The sequence below is a fragment of the Melampsora larici-populina genome (assembly GCF_000204055.1).
Source record: "Melampsora larici-populina 98AG31 unplaced genomic scaffold MELLAscaffold_35, whole genome shotgun sequence".
Lineage (NCBI taxonomy): Eukaryota > Fungi > Basidiomycota > Pucciniomycetes > Pucciniales > Melampsoraceae > Melampsora > Melampsora laricis-populina.
The window spans coordinates 655,504-672,446 of NW_006768799.1; the positions used below are offsets into that span (position 1 = coordinate 655,504).

At 40.8% G+C, this 16,943-nt stretch overlaps 2 protein-coding genes across 2 annotated transcripts; both read left to right on the forward strand.

Moving 5' to 3' along the window:
- Positions 1-10,681: 10,681 nt before the first annotated feature.
- MELLADRAFT_109268 (uncharacterized protein) lies at positions 10,682-12,867 on the forward strand (the record flags this gene model as incomplete). The annotated part of the gene is made up of 5 exons (XM_007413169.1): positions 10,682-11,321; positions 11,404-11,466; positions 11,538-12,245; positions 12,399-12,689; positions 12,827-12,867. The coding sequence occupies 5 exons, from the start codon at positions 10,682-10,684 to the stop codon at positions 12,865-12,867; spliced, it is 1,743 nt and encodes a 580-aa protein (XP_007413231.1).
- Positions 12,868-14,043: 1,176 nt separating this feature from the next.
- Positions 14,044-16,718, forward strand: MlpUPA3 (uncharacterized protein; the record flags this gene model as incomplete). The annotated part of the gene is made up of 7 exons (XM_007413170.1): positions 14,044-14,198; positions 14,266-14,851; positions 14,912-15,109; positions 15,173-15,694; positions 15,766-16,485; positions 16,556-16,632; positions 16,700-16,718. 7 exons carry the CDS (start codon positions 14,044-14,046, stop codon positions 16,716-16,718), a joined length of 2,277 nt encoding a protein of 758 aa, XP_007413232.1.
- Between the last annotated feature and the right edge of the window lie 225 nt (positions 16,719-16,943).

Consider the following 16,943-nt stretch of genomic DNA (forward strand, 5'->3'; position numbering starts at 1 on the left):
AAAGAAGATGTTGAAGAACTCAGACATATACTTGAACAAGCTAGACAAGCTCCTCTCTGCCAAATCACCAATCAATTGTCAATCAAAGCTAGCGAACCCATAGTCCGGAGCGAGACACATAAACTTGGCTTTCATTCTTGTATTGCACGCCGCAAGCCATTTTTTGATGAGAAACAGATCAACAATCAACTTGAGTTTGCTAAGATTCATCGAGACTGGACTGTTGAGGATTGGAAGAAAGTAATTTGGACGGACAAATCTTCTTTTGAAATAAGCAAAAATTTCCAACAGGTCCGAGTTTGGCAACAAGTTGGGGAAGCATACGATAGTCGATGTCTAGCTCCAACTTTCAAAAGTGGAAGACATCAGTCATGATCTGGGGTGCATTTGTAGGATCTTGGAAGCTTAATATGGTAGTCATGGAGCCAAAGAAACGCACTGGTTCCAACTTTGTGGAACAGGTTTACAATCAAAGCTTACAAAACTTCCTTGACTCTTACCCCAATTCTGGAAATCTTGTATTGATGGAAGATGGTGCCCCGGTCCATCAATGCTTAGTTTCAAAGGCCTGGAGGATTGAACATTCAATTCATAAGCTTGAATGGCCAGCAAATAGCCCGGATCTCAATACAATTGAAAATATATGGGCTCTGATGAAAGACACCATCTCAACCAAGTATACAATAAAAAATATTAATCAAATGAAGGAGGCATTAAAATCTGAATGGGACAAGATTCCAGAGAGCAAGATCAACAAGCTTGTGGCTTCAATGCCAGATCACATTCAAGCTGTGCTTCAAGCGCATGGTGGTCACACCCAGGGGTGAATGATCCTGATTGTACGTTATTCATCCCCTTGTTCTAAATCAATCCACTCTATACACACCTTGTCTTTTTTTAACTCACTCTCCTCCTTTTATTCATACATATTAAGCATTGAGGGCTCAGGATCCACAAATCTCACCCATCACCACCATCACCACTCTCAATTATTCAACAATAATTATTTTACTAGTCACTACACTACACTTGTTCATCAACAAGACATGTGTTTTTCATTTGCATGCTCATCTCAATCCCTCCTCTTCAGACACCTGTTTACTTGAACAATTGTATTAATCTTATATGCATATATATATAGCTATTTACAACAATCATCCCTTTTTCATCAGGCTTTCTGTAAAAAAAACCAATCAAAACCCAGAATGTTCCCTTGTTTTTTGAGCTGATTAGCAAATTCCTATTGATTTCCTTTGAAGAATGTTTGTAAGATGTTCTAGATCTATAGATGTGACTGCAGAGCAATGAGATGATCACAATAAATCTTGATCAGCACCTCACAATCTACAGTTTTGATTAATGATCAAAAATTGGCTTTTGAATATCGCACATCTCTACAGCCCTTTGCAGAATTGATGACTTTGGAAAAAGAGAAAACACTTGAGTTTTCAAAAAAAACCTGCGAGTTTTTTTCAAAAACTCATCAAGTTTTTCAAAAACTCATCAAGTTTTTCAAAAACTCATTGAGCTCTTTCTCTTTTAGAATTACTGGGCCAGGTTTCCAAAAAAAACTCACTGACTTTTTGAAAAACCCAGCAGCTTCTTGACAAAACTCGGTCACTTTCCAAAAATACTCGAGGTTTTTTATTCGAAAACTCGAGGTTTTTTTTTCTTCAAAGTCATCAATTATTCAAAGGGCTGTAAATGGTTGCCAAATAAAAAAACAAGTTGAAAAGTCAGTGTTTAATCGTAGGTCAAGAAAGTAATAATAAAATACAAACCATTGGTAACTGGAGATCAGATGAAACGAGTTATGTAGCAAGACTCCGTCTTAGAGCAATCATTTAAAATTGCATGAAGTGTTTAGTGGAAATGATCAAAGAGGATCTTGGTGCCGGGTTTTGGTCCTGAGCCCAATGATTACGAATCCTAGGTGTGGGGACATGTACATAAGTCAAAAAGCCCCGTGGCAACAAGGGCTCACCACCTTCAAGTCCAACAATGAGCTTTGCTGACTTCCCCAAGATAGGAGCAGTACAGCAATGGTGGATCCCCCTCCTCTAAATCAAACTCAATTGTATCTAAGTTCAATACATCTTGATCCAAACCTGCAGGTAATTTCCCCGCACGTTTCTAATTCAACCATTGCCACCTCCCCCCTCCAAATTGTATCCCCGGCAAACTGGGTTCCAAGTCCAACAGGTGTAATCACTGGACAACCCCTTCAGCTTGCAATCATACCTCCTTCAATGAACACCCCAAGCTGGAGCTTATGCCGATCTAACAGTCTGACTCAACTAAATCCAATGAATAACTCACCATCAAATACTATGAACGATCCTGCCAAGCTACAACCTACTCCTGATGAACCAAAGAAGAAGAAGCATAAATACACAAGACGGAAGACCTCAGATACAGCAAAAAAACAATCGACTGTGCCACCCGATTCAACTGATCCAAAAAAAAATGTTTCATGGAAAGCTGAACTCAATTCCGAAGGGAAAAGTAGGATCATTTTAATAATCAAATGGTTGGGAACGTCAACCACCACTGGGACTCAATATGATTGGTGGAAGGGAGAGATGGACATGGACATGCAAACCATCTATAGCAAAAAAGATCTTGGTGAAAAAATTGCTCAGCACTTGTCTGATCAAGGTTTGCCAGGCCAAGATGGGAAAGGTGTTGAAACACAGGTGAGTCAATGGCATGATCTCTTCTTTTGGAAGACTTGAGCTAAACTGTTCCAAAGTAAATCCAAAACCTTGAAATAGGCTCTACCAATGCTAACGACTTTTGCAACGGAACTGGTCAAGGGATTTTGGATGATTTCAAACAACAAGCACAAGAAGAGAAATTTTAAAACGGCTATGATTCTAATAGTGAAGAATGGAAGGCAATTGAGAATTCAACAAAATCAAAGTTTGACTGTATGTGCTTAGTCTCCCTGGTCCTGCAGTTTTTGATGTGATACTGATGCATTCTTGACACAGAGCTTTTGTTCCAGAAGAGCTCTTACTACTACAATCTCCACCCTTCCATGTCCACACGGACTAATGTCATACCCCAATCTGTGCGTGAAAGTGGTGATACTTTAGAGGAAGAGGACATTCTGCCCTCAACCAAGCACACACGCAACCTTTTGCCTATCAGCAATGTATCATCATTACATGAAACTTGAGAAATTGAAAGATCTCAATGCAAAACTTCTTTGCAAGACAATTTAGACAATTTAGACCTCAGCCTGCACTTGGATTTTACCAACCAGTCTTATGATCCAGATTCTAAATCTTCTGCTCAACAACAAAGAGCTTCACCTTCTTTAAACCACTCCAGCAATATTGTAGCTCAGAGCACTTGGGGCAGACGTGCCAAACATGCAAGATCACTTAATATTGATTTAAATGAAAGTTCTAGGTCAACCTCAACCTCAGTGAGTGATGTTCACAACCTCTTAGCCTCTCAACTGCCTTCACGTGAAGAAAAAGCCAAGAGAAATAAGGTTGAGCAGGATCGATGGAGGTTTGAGGAAAAGTACATGCAGGCCGAACAAGACACACAACAAGAAGAGCTCAAAACTCAGGCCAAACTTGCCAACACAGTCTCTCACCACCTTTCAGGAGGAGATGATGGTTTACAAGATGCAGAACATGCCAAACAGGCTAATCTCAAATTACAGCAAGATCAAGTTCAACTGGACCTGGCACAATCTCAGGTGGCTGAGAGTTGTGAAGACCTCATCATGGCGAGAAGTGATCACAAACTGGCTATGTTAGCAAAGTACAAGGCATTGGGATTTTCCATTGAAGAAGCGAAAAAGCAAATACAAGAGGACAAAGAGGAAATGCGAAGTAAGTTATCCACTTTCATATCTTAGATTACAAACTGAAATCTTTTTGTAACACTGCTGACCTGCCTAATACACTGCCAGCATTAAAGAGGTTCCCAGATGGGAATATGGGTTGTAGGGATCAGACCGCCATTGTGATATATGTAGTCACAAAAGGCTGTCTGATTCCTACGACCCATATTCCCATCTGGGAACCTCTTTAATGCTGGCAGTGGTAGTAATTGCTCTCATAGGGGATCTCAAAGATCCATCTCATGAAGCAAAATGACTGGTAGGTCATCTTACTGAGGCTTGGTTGATAAGAAAATGGGTGATTGAACACAGTTGTACTTTGATCAATTTGTATTTGGCTCAGCTTGGGGTGAACCCCTGTAAAAACTCAAATATTGAATGTCTTACATGGGATTTAATTGGCTCATTAGAAAAATAACATAACTTTTTTCAACTTGATCTCTATTTTCTTTTGAACTTGGTCTGTGATATACTTGTTATTGATACATAAAAAAAATTCCAATCCTTTTTGATTTGTCTGTTTGGGTGTGACTTAGAAATGCAAACACCTTTGCTTATACTTTGTTCATGAAAGTGACTCGCTGCGTTAAATTGTGAGAAGTGTTAATGGTTTGAAACCATTCATACTTAAATCCCAACCAAGTGATAACTACTAGTATTTTAAGTTACACTATAAGAAATCACAACAATTAGAACTTTGAGGTAAGAAGAAACTTTTGGAAACCTCGATAAGGAATCACAATTTCCCAGAATTTTGAAGACAAGGGAAAAACTATAAAGAATCAAAAAATGATCAAACTACACGCATTTGTGTTTCTTCATCATCATCTTGTAGGATTTTGTCCAAAACAGAAGAATCTTTGGGGTCCACAGGCATTGCAATGTTATAAGTGAAATTACTTTGATTGTTCTGTTCCAATAAGAAATTATGCAGAATACAACAAGCTGAGATCTAAGCATTCAGTTGCTTTACAGACTTCTCGTTCTGTATCAATAATCATAGCAAAGACTGTCATTGTGTTAAGCATACCATTACAGTGTTCAATTGCCACACGCAATTCACTCAAAACATTGTTAAAAGCCATCTTCTTGCATGTGAGAAGAATCCCTCCTACTCATTTGAAAGCAGGAATAATGAAAGAGCTTGAGCTGTACCCTGAACCAGCCAGAAGATACTCTCCTTCTGAAAAAAAGTCTGTTGGGTCTGACCACATCTGGAATGTACCATTCAAACAATCAATGTTATGTGCCCATCCAAGCATTTCACACAATGAGTTGTCAGTGTTAATCAATTCCAAAGAGCACATACCAAAATTTGAACATACCAAAGAATTACGCATGACTCGCTGGTCATGGACACTGCCGCACCATCCATGGCAAGCAAACATAATCCTACGCTCGTGATTGCATACCAGCATTGAGTTAACTGCATACATTCACTTTTGAGTCCAATAGTCCGCTTTGCATTTGGAAGGATCAAATGCAAGAGGTATCAATGTACCATCAACAAAACCAACACAGCCTTTGAAAGGAGTGTTTGCGCCAACAGCTTTTCGCGTGTTGAGACGGTCCGCAGATGACGGCCAAGAGAGATATTTGTGTTCCATCTGAACAATAGCAACCACACATCTCCACGTGAAATTCTCAATACTCCCTTAACAAAAATTGGAAGTAAGCAGCGCCTGCTGTTGTACATAGGAGCTCACATGAAATGCCAAAGAGATGAGCTAGAACAGCAAAACACCCCCAATTCCAGAAAGTCCAAGATTAGCCAGAGTGACCAGGAGTTGAAGTTTGATTGGGGCCTGCAGAAAGGTGGATTTGTTCTGGAATACATTGCAGGTTGCAATTTTGTTAAGCAAAGTTAAGTAGCAGGAAAAGCTCATTTGTGCCTAGTGTTTCATACTGGTGAGTCCAACAATCACCTAGACAAGATCATACCCAGATAAGCAAAGATACCAGGTTTAAAAAGGTCACATTTCTTGAGGCTCAGATCCTATTGAACATTGTCTGGTACTCTCTGAGTTCCATGTCTCCTTGATTCAAAGTATTGCTTGCGCTGGATCATGTCGACCACAAGTGACCATATGGCTGGATTATTAAACGCAGCCAGCGGGTCTTCTTGGCTGCTTGATGATTTGAGCAAACTCTTGTGTCGTTTTTGAAAGATTGTCCAGAGAGTTACACACACATGAGGTTCAAGATTGAACACCACTTGAGTTGATGGGAGCTGTAGTAGCTGGAAGAAGGTAGAGAGACCGGAGTTCAAGCAGCTAAAGACCTTTTGCCTTGCACTGAGGACTAGACTGTGAGAGATAGAAGTTGAAGAGTGGACTTGACTGGCAAGTCGCTTGAATGCTTGAATGACTTTTTTTTGAGACAAGAGGTGTGGCATGATGTGTGAAATTGATATATATGATGGGGTTGTGAAAATAAAATAAAATGCAAGATCAGTGCAAGAAACCTTGCACGTTGGTCTTGCACAGGAGTTGCACAGGTTTGAGAACCATAAATATCAAAAGATAGATGTAATGAACCAATTGAATGATGATGGATTTGATTTGAAGAAGCTGATGGATTGGTAAACTTAGCGAAGTCCCAGGCTTGCACCTACTTGCAAGGCGCCGAGCAAGGGACTTGTGCAAAACTTGCACAAACTCCTTACTCAGGGTTGGAGGCTTTTGCAGGAGAGCACCTTAAAAGGCCTCTACAGCTTTTCCCTTCAAGCAATGGTTCTCTGGACCAAGGGAAAAGACTGTTCGCTGTTCTTTTCCACACATTGTACATGTTTTTTCCCAAGGAAGTTCCTCCCCTCCTTCCTTTAAATTGTCTCAAAGTTTCTAGCAATCTATATGTAATTGTAACATGTGTGAGCTATATGTAGGTAGACTGCGGTGAGAAAACCTGATAAAATTTGCAGGCAAAACTTGAAATTATTTAAGCTCTGGCTGTTTTATCTTTGTTGCTTTTCATTGCACCACTTTCATATCACCTTTGCACCTCCTTCACACCACCTTTGAAACCTTTGCACAGTATCAACACAGATGCAGACATGCCATCTTTGACTTGCAGTAAACAGGTAACTTATGCCTTTCTGAAGATAACCAAGTCAATACAACTTGAATGTTTCTTTCAAAAGCATGAGCTCACTGATATCATTTCCAGCAAAAACACATTGATCTGAAGAAATTCAGTCACTGATGGCTCATTTGTACTTTTCTGATATCAGCTTGATCCTACTTGTATCAATGGAATGTTGAGGTAATTTGACAGAAATTTGTTGATTAGTTGTTATGTCACAGTTGGCTTCTAGGCCACTGTTGTTACTTGGACAAAATGAAAAAAGAAAAGATACTTAGCACTCACAGCAGTGACACTACAATGCTACAGGTTACAGGTGAAAGTTTTTTAGAAACTTTGAGACAATTTAAAGGAAGGAGGGGAGCAACTTCCTCAGGGAAAAAAACATGTACAAAGCGTGGAAAAGAACAGCAAACAATCTTTTCCTTTGGTCCAGAGAAGCGTTTCTTGAAGGGAAAAGCTGTAGAGGCCTTTTAAGGTGCTCTCCTGTAAAAGCCTCCAACCCTGAGTAAGGAGTTTGTGCAAGTTTGGTACAAGTCCCTCGCTTGATGCCTTGCAAGTAGGCGCGAGCGTGTGACTTTGCTAAGTTTAATGGATTGGTCTGATGAGATATCTTTTTCAATTTGACTGATTCTACCTTTGAGGTATGTATTGGGTAAAATATTGTAATTAGACAGTCATTGGATTTGAAACATCCAGTAACTTTGCCCGGCGGTAGCCTTGAAGTTGAGCATATGTTTTGACGGATCCAGCATCAGTTGAGACAATCATGGCAGGACCGCACAGCCCAGCACCCCCCACTCATCACTGTTGATCAAGTTGAATGATGACTCAGTGCTCCTGGGGTCGATGCCTGAGTCTGGCTGCTGGGGATGAGGAAAGCTGGGCAGGCTCAGTGTTCCAATTTGGCCTGGACAGAAATTTCACTGTTTTTTAGATACTTTTGCGCAAGAGCTTTGGGCCCCCTGGGCCCCTGAAGTTGGGGGCCTTCTCCACGGGCACTGTTCATTGGTCTTGCAAGGTCACTGTCTCAATACATGCCAGTTTCGTACCAAAATATGGTTTTTGACATTATATGCACATTGGTTGTAAAAATATGGAACAATATGCAAGACGATTGCATTGCATCAGAGGATTCAGCCATTATTTTTCTTCAATTTTGACCCCTCCTAGATATTGTTTAATTGTCTATGTAGTATGTGTCCTCAATTCTCCAAATTCAGTGGCAAATTTGTGATTTGGTATAGTGACATCTTCATCTTCTGTTTCTTGACCACTTCTCTAAGTAGAACTCTTTGTTTGAGGAACTCTTGTCATCAAAGTGTTATTTGAAAATGGGGTTAGGGTTTCCTGTACCCTGTAGGTTTCACCATACTATGATGTCTTCTTGGACCAGTGAAGATAGTGGTTCAGTAATTAAAGTTGGATTCCCAGACAAAGTGTTTTCACAAAGCACAAATGATTGCAATCAATGCCTTAGAGCATCCCCAACGCGCCACCGGAAACGTAACCTTTACATAGGGTTTACTTAACGTTTCTGACAGAAACGTAATGTCATAATTACATTTGCAAAGATTTTCCAAAAAACACCCTCCAGCGCGAGTAAAAAGTTGCACAGTCACTGCCAGCATTAAAGAGGTTCCCAGGTGGGAAAGTGACCTAGGCTGGGAACATGATTGAGAGTAAAATGGTCATGAAATCATCTTGCACTGTACAACTGAGCCTTGAAGCATATGCTACATATGTGCAAACATCTGTGTAAATCCTTAGCTATCAGCTACATACACATCAGCTCAGTTATCTGTTCATCTGGATAGGAAAATTACATGTAATACATGTTGTAATTTTGCTCAGATTGTGACAAGAATTTTGAAAAATTGACTACATATATCACAACGACTACTCAGGCAATATTCCTTAGGCTGTGTAACAGTAACAGAAGGGGAATCTGGTCCCTGGGACCCAGATTCCCATCCGGGAACCTCTTTAATGCTGGCAGTGAGTTGGCCACGGGTGTGACTTTGTTTATTCCGCCAACTGGAATATGTACAGCTTGTTCTGATTGTTTCTAGCTGAGCCAGAAATCTTGGAAAACATGATTTCACACAATTTGGACACGTCGAGAAAACAAAACTCACCTATTTTGTTCATCCGTGTCCTATCTCAATACCTTCAAGCACATATTACCTCACCCTTGATTGACAATTTGGATGTGCTTAGATCACATTCAGCTTGCGTGGTGCTGCCTACTGAAGCTGAAGCTGAAATACAGGTGTCCAAGTGCCATTTGTGACACCTGTACCAGGTTTCCAGTTCCTGGCGCATTGGTGATGCTCTTAGAGATTAAACTCAAACAGCTCTTGGCTTATGTTAAATGGAATTGAGCTTCAAATATTTTGACTTTTTGTGTTGCCTATGTCCTGATGTCTACTATCTATTGGTGGATTTCTTCACAAGTTATGAATCTCTTTCAGAGATCTCTGCTTGTTGCATTCACTGCCAGGATTAACTGCTCTCCCAAATGGAATAATGTATTTGTTGCAATAATCCATGGGCATGACAATAATTAATTATTCCAAAAGAATGATTATCCCAATTGGGAGTGTCTTTAGTCCTGGTAGTGATTCAATCTATTAAGATTTATATTGTGTCTGGTTGTATTTTTTTAAAGATATCACACAGCTTCCTAGTGGTTTAAGATATCCTCACCAAAACCAATTCAGATTGAATTGTTTGTTTCCTGTCTTCTTCCAAGAGCTTTTCTCTTGGCCAACATAAATTCCTTGAATTGCAATTTCAGTATGTCTAAGTCTTTGGTGTGCAGTGCATTTCATATAATCATCCCAAGCAATTGATGCAACACTTTGTTGATAGTAAATAAAATAAAATAAAATGCCACACATCCAAACCATCCAACACAAATCAAATACCAGAGCAGTTGTAATTTCTGGGTCTGAAAGATACTTCACACCAACCTCACATAGTTTGTAGCTAGCTGAGGGGTGGGTCACGTAGTATACCAGAGATGTAGCTGACATTTTGACCGCGTGAAAAGTATCATCACGGACAAGAAGTATTGAAAGGTGAGCAAGTGTAAGATTTGACACGAATTCTTGGCTTGTGCATTCTGGTCACAATTTCATTTTGGCACTACATTGCAAAATTCACATTTCTCTGTCAAACAGTTGAAAGTTTCTGGCGTCTGAGCCGCATAATACCCAGCTTGCTAAACTACGGCCGGTCTTACAAGCACTGGGGAACACGGCTCATCCATATCACTGTGGACAATTTCACAAGCCTTTTGGTGTATGTCACAGTTTGTATCATTAGCTCGATGAAAAAAATACTACGTAGTAGATGTATTTCATCGAGTTGGCACGTTCTCTCGTTCTAGAACCTTATATGACGTGCGCGGGGATGGATCTTTGAAACGGGTGGGGTGCATCATGCTTCAGCTGAGTCTCACCTCGTTGAACAATCGGAGGCGGTGTGATAAAAATGTAGCCGGCGCGCCGCGGCAAACCCACGGTGTAGAGATGCAAAACTCAAAATCCAAAAGCAAACTTGTCGGCTGGATTTTAAACACAAGATCGTCATCGAGGTTTTGGCCTACGGATTTATCGGTACCGGAAGCGCAACCTTTTAAATCAACAATCCGCGAGTAAATCTTCAACCCGGATTATCCCCCACATTTCCTTTCATCAGGCCTCGTAATCAAATCTTCATAAGTACATCAACATGAGCTTCTTACATAGTTCTTTAGTCTCATTTGGCGTAATCACATTCTTTCTACCAGCGATATTGACCTTTTTAGAGGAGACTGATATCATCAGCCCTCTGTTGCAAGAGAGTCAATCTCTTGTCCTGACCACTCATCATGATGCAAGATCTGGCACTCACCTACCTGCAAAAGGGGTTAAACTCGCTGGCTTGCGGATCAACCCTCCACTCCCAAAAAAGTCTCTCAAGGTACTACATAAAGGTTTTGATAAGATTTGGAAGGATCGTGAAGGGCCAGATCCTCAAATATCGTCTGCCGCAAGCTGGTCCAAGTATCACGAAGTAGCTGATAAAGTGGCAAACCAAGAGGATCAGCTTTGGGCAATTTCAGAATTAGCAAAACAAGTTCGCGATTTGGGCCCCAAGTTTACAGACAAAGTCTTGGATACGAGGGAAATCAAGCAACAAGTCATCCCTCCCATTCAGAATGCTTATGTCGCCCTTCACAGTGATTATCTGGGGAATAGAGAAAGACTTTGGGCTGCAGGTGTCCTTGCATGCCTCTTATCCAAGACCAAAAACCGAGAGAAAGATTACTCAAAGAAGCTGAGAGGCATTGATACTTTGAGGGGAGAGCGTGAAGCCTTTTTTCTAAAAGGTTGATTGATCACTTTTAATAGTTGCATTGTGATTGAAAAACTAACTAATAAACTCATCCTGTTGTGGGTTATGATACGTAGACCTACCTGTGGCCAAAGTCGTTGAAAAGATGTGGTTTGATCCGGATTGGAATACCGACAATTGTGAGCGATGTCGATTATCTAAGCTTCCCATTCTTGGATTCGAGTTGAATAAACACTTTCTTTGAGTACAGTCATCCATATTCTTGAGGCCTTAAGTAGAGCTTCAGTGGTAGCCTCGATTGAAAGAGAGATGCCAAAGATCTATCAACCCCCCTTCGATGCTTTCCAGTCTATCTTTGGCACCTTTATCCAGTTAGATGTTCCCATGCATACTGACCAGGCCCTAGAATTCATGGAACTTATATCGAGATACATTTCATGGCACATTGGTCACTCAGGTGGTGAACCAAAGCCTCCTGATCAAAAAGAGAAAAACGTGATCCGAATGTTATTTCATATGGTCAAATACAATGGTGAACAGGGTCAAAAGAAATTCAATGACTTGATATTCAGACCTTTAGGTCTATCCAAGGTACTCCAAAGCGATATCTTGATTGAGCTTGAAGCTTTGAAATTACCTCCCCACTTGGAAAAGGCTTTCAGACCATTCAAAGATATAACAAAATTAAACCTTCACAGCGTCTTGGGCGCTTTGAACGCTCTGATTGTCGACCACCCCACACAGCACCACTGGGAAAAGCTATACGGTCTCCTTAATTTATTGGTCGCGTATGACAATAAAGTGTACGAATATGTTGATAAAGCACTTGAAGGATCACCAAACCTGGTCTCGGAAATGTTGAAAATGTCAAAAACATATCGACCAGTGGAATTCAATCCGGCGTGGGCCTCGTCCGGCGTGAAGTGGAAGTCACTTCAGCGTATTCTTCAAAGGCAGGGTCAGTCAGGTTGAAATATGACATGGAAAACAACATACTAACAGAGTTCTTTTACGCCTGAAACTCAACTATTTTCAGAAAGAGAACACAATGCGTGGAAACATTTCAACGCGCTCCAAGATCACCTGATTGAAAAAGGTTTTTTTTCTTCAGCTTACATGGCAGAATACTCGCAAGTCTTGAGCATCAATGACAAAGTGCCAAACAGAAAAGTACGATTGCTTGAGCTTTTGAAGCATATACTTGCAAAGATTTCCACAAACCAAGGAGAATTTTCTGATTCAGATGTTCAGAACTCAATAATGGAGTATACCCTGTTATTGATATCACTTCGGGATGAGCGGAGAGGAGTTTTGGATTTTTACTTTCCCACGGACCGTCCGCTACCTAAGGAAATATCCACACAAGCTTTTCAGGACTTGCAAAGATTCTATAAGCCAGGGGGTGAGCCAGGGAATGATTACACTTCGCAAGATCTTGAAAGATTTATTTATGGGTTTCAAAAGGTAATCTATCCTACTTTATCTTAATAACCTGCTATTCCCTTTCTCTAATCATGGCTGCGCTTTACCCTTTTGTAGAGGGTCCAGAAATCCTGGAAAGAGATGGATCACAAAGCTAAACCTCATCAGCAAGGGTGAGCCACAAAATTTCTAACCCAGTACTATCGGCTCAAGTCAAGAATGGATGCGATCATACAAATTTTTGAAGACTAAATTATGAATGAAGCAGGCTGTTGGGATGAATGTTGTATCATCGACTGGAGAAAAATCGTTGTAAAAGAAAGTACAATAATTTACACATGCAGTTGTCCATTTTCCAATTATCTACGAGGATTCTTTCAAAGTTTCATCTTGATCACATATTTGAAGATAGAGCGTTTTTGTACAACAGAATCCCCTTTGCAAGGGATATTTGAATTGAAATTATATTTCACTTGAAATACACCGTGACCAGAGCAGTGGTGATTTTACTGTAAAAAATCACGAATCAAAGCAAAAGTCACCCAAAGGTATTTCATGATTCCTTGTCAAAATGAGAAGGCAAGCTCAATCAAGTAAGGTCTTGTGGGTCTTCTTCTTTACCATTGAGCCTTTTCACCAGACCTTTATGAAATTCAATCCTTCCTTGAGCTTTTGGCCTCCTAGGTCAGAATGTGGATAGTTCCGCCCTCACTTCCCTTGATCAGAGTCATCTTGCCTTTTGATCCTGTTAAAAGATATGCACGTAACATTCCCATGAATTTTCTAAGGGAAGCTGAATAGAGTATATCCCTACTCAAGGAAGAGGCTGCAGGTACGCTACTACAAATTATCTTGAATTCTGGTTATGAGGCTGAGGTTTCCTTCGACCCACGGAATTTTCATTGAGGTCACAAGCACTTCAGGCTGAAGGTTGAGTTCATGAGAGTAAACTCGAGTTTCCCTTTCCTGCCCGCATTATAAGTCAGAGATCAGCTTTGACTTCCGGAACAGGGCATGACACTTTGTATGCCTTGCCTCTTGAGTTCAAGGCTCAAGGTCTGCTCAGATGGATGATACGAGCAGTTACGAAAATGGTAAACTCACATCCTTTTACATGTGGTATTGCTACACCACTCTGCATAAATGTATGAGCTGACTTCTCCCCAGATTTCCAACTGGACTCGGAGCTCAACTACTTTACTCTGACCCCTGACTTGAAGCTGAAAGCCAACAACCTCAACACTATCACTGTCGAATGCTATTCAGATTAAGCTGAACTACATTTAAAAGAGTTTCCATGGTCCGAGCCCAAGCGACGAGGTCATCTGCAAACCATGGTCTACCATCTCTTTGCCTCGCATTGTCAATCGAGGGTCAACTGTCTCAATGTCATTAGGACTCGCCAGATCCAACGCTGTTCGTCTAGGGTCAGCATCTTTCATCCTGGACACTCGATCGATCAGTTCAGGCCGATAAAAAACAGATTATAGTAGGTGACGAGGCCATACCGATAAATTCTTTCGAAGCACAGTAACTGATACTAAACTCTGACAAAGCTGCAGAGCACCGCCTGTTCTCGAAACATCTCGTGGTCAGAACACACTCATTGCGAGCATCTTCAACTCTGTTCTGATACACGTAACTAGAAGGCGACCGTCTAGAATCAATCTCTGGCTGAAAGGCCCTTCATCTGGATCTTTCAACCCGGTTCGATCGTACCTGTGTCGCCGACCACTTCTGTGGCTTCTTCTGTCGCTATCTGGAGCAGGAATTTACTCTCATTTGTATTCAAGTTTCAATCCGCACTTCCAGCTCGAATCATCACCCGATCTCATTCCAGCCCTCGATGTTGAAGTTGAACCCTTTCATCGATCATGGTTTCAACGGCTATTGGATTCGATAGACTACTATCTCATTGAACCTTTAGCCACAACACGACGGTTTCTCTTTCTCGTTACACTTTTCTTACCCCTCCTTCTTACTTCACCAATCTTATTGCTTGAGTTTGTTGAGCTTGGTCATCCAGCAAAGCGACGGAAACGAAAACAGGATGGATCATTAGTCACTGAACGCCGAACCACAACTTGGTGGTACCATGTGCTAGTTCATGCGATGCAGCTTGCCGGTCCTACGTTTATCAAAGTAGGTTCTGTTACACATTTTTTTCGACAAATGAGGAAGTTGATTCGGTGTATCTTGTAGCTTGCTCAATGGGCCGGATCACGTGCAGATCTCTTTCCAAAGACTTTGTGTGAAAATTTTGGAAGATTGCATTCGAATGGAAGCCCTCACCCAATGAGTCACACAAGAAAGGTCTTAGAAAAGGCGTTTGGGAAACCCTTTGATGAGATCTTTGTTTCTTTCGATGAGACACCTTTGGGAATCGGAGCTGTAGCTCAGGTGTGTCTTGGTACATATGATCGCCACATCCTGAACTAACCTATCAACTTCGTTTTCAATCAGGTTTACCGCGCAACCCTCAAACCCGATTTACTCCCATTGTCTTACCTTGAACCAAAACATTCAGACGATAAGCCATCACTAACAGTAACTAACCTGTCACGAAAGCTCTCAGCATCCATGCCCCCATCTATCAAACCATCGACATCCGTAGCAATCAAGATCCTACACCCGCGAGTCTCCAAAACAATCTCACGGGATCTCAAGATAATGCGATTTTTTGCAAATATCATCAATTTCTTCCCTGGTGCAGAATGGTTGAGTTTCCCGGAAGAAGTTGAAGTCTTTGGTGACCTGATGAAGAGTCAAATCGATTTGAGGCTTGAAGCCAACAATCTGGAACGGTTTGAAAAGTTCTTCGAGTACAGGAAAACCGTCAGTTTTCCACGTCCATTAAAAAGTTACAGTACGAAGGAAGTCTTGGTCGAAGAGTTTGAGGATGCACTACCATTGAAGTTGTTCTTAAAAGACGGTGGAGGTCCTTTTGATCATCGGATCTCGGACATCGGACTAGATGCATTTTTGGTGAGTGTGCTTACTCATTTGAACATCACAAATCCGTCTACTGAGTCAAAATTTCCATCTTTTGATCACAGCATATGCTTTTGATCGACAACTTTGTTCATGCTGATCTTCATCCCGGTAATATCATGATCAAATTTTACAAACCCACAACCCAATCTGTCCTCCGTTCAATATGGCGAAAATACACAAACCAAGCTGAACCGGATGCGGGAGAAGAAGATGAAGAATTAACCAGAGCAGTAGTGCACGAGTTGAAGAGTGTATCACATGATCATACAGAATGGATCAAGAAACTTGAAGCTCTAGATCGTGAAGGATATCAATTAGAATTGATCTTCATCGATTCCGGCCTTATAACCTCTTTGTCTGATACAAACCGAAAGAACTTTTTAGCGTTGTTTGAAGCTATAGCCAATTTCGATGGATATCGGGCTGGAAAATTAATGGTTGAACGGTGTAGAACTCCAGACTTGGTAATTGATGAAGAAACCTTTGCACTTAAAATTCAACACCTCGCTTTACAAGTCAAATCACAGACTTTTAGTCTGTCGAAAATTAAGATTAGTGATGTTTTGATTTCAGTTTTACATTCTGTACGAGAACATCATGTCAAATTAGAGGCAGATTTTATCAATACTATTCTTTCGATTTTGTTATTAGAAGGGATTGGAAGAAGATTAAATCCTGATATGGATTTGTTTCAAAGTGCTATCCCGATTTTGAGGAGTTTGGGTAGTATAGAAAGTATTCGAGAGGGGGTCTCGACAAAAGGGATTGGTAGTATGCTCAAGGTACGTTCTTTTTCTTCTTTAATTGAGAAGTAAATTTGCCTGATCTAATCTTGAGGATTCTTTTCAACAGCTTTGGTTCTGGCTTGAGGCTAGACAGATGGCTGGGATCGCTGTTAGTGAGGTCGATTCAATGCTCCGTTATGATCAGTAAGTCGCTTTGATGTTGACTCTCAAAATCATACAAGCAAGCTGAAATGTGTAATACTGTTCTTAGATTGATGCCTAATATTTGAAAACTTCAACCCCTTGATCCAATGCTCCATCTGTTGCCTTTTGTTTTACCATTTTGGAGGGGTATCCAATGCCAACTGGTCCCTTCTACTTATAATCTTTAGTGATGTGCAATGTTTATAAACCACATTCTGTCTCTCTCATATTTTTATAATCTCTCTATTGAGTGTTGTGTTGTAAAGCATAGATAGATCAGGAGTACCTGTGAGTGTGTAGACATTTATTTT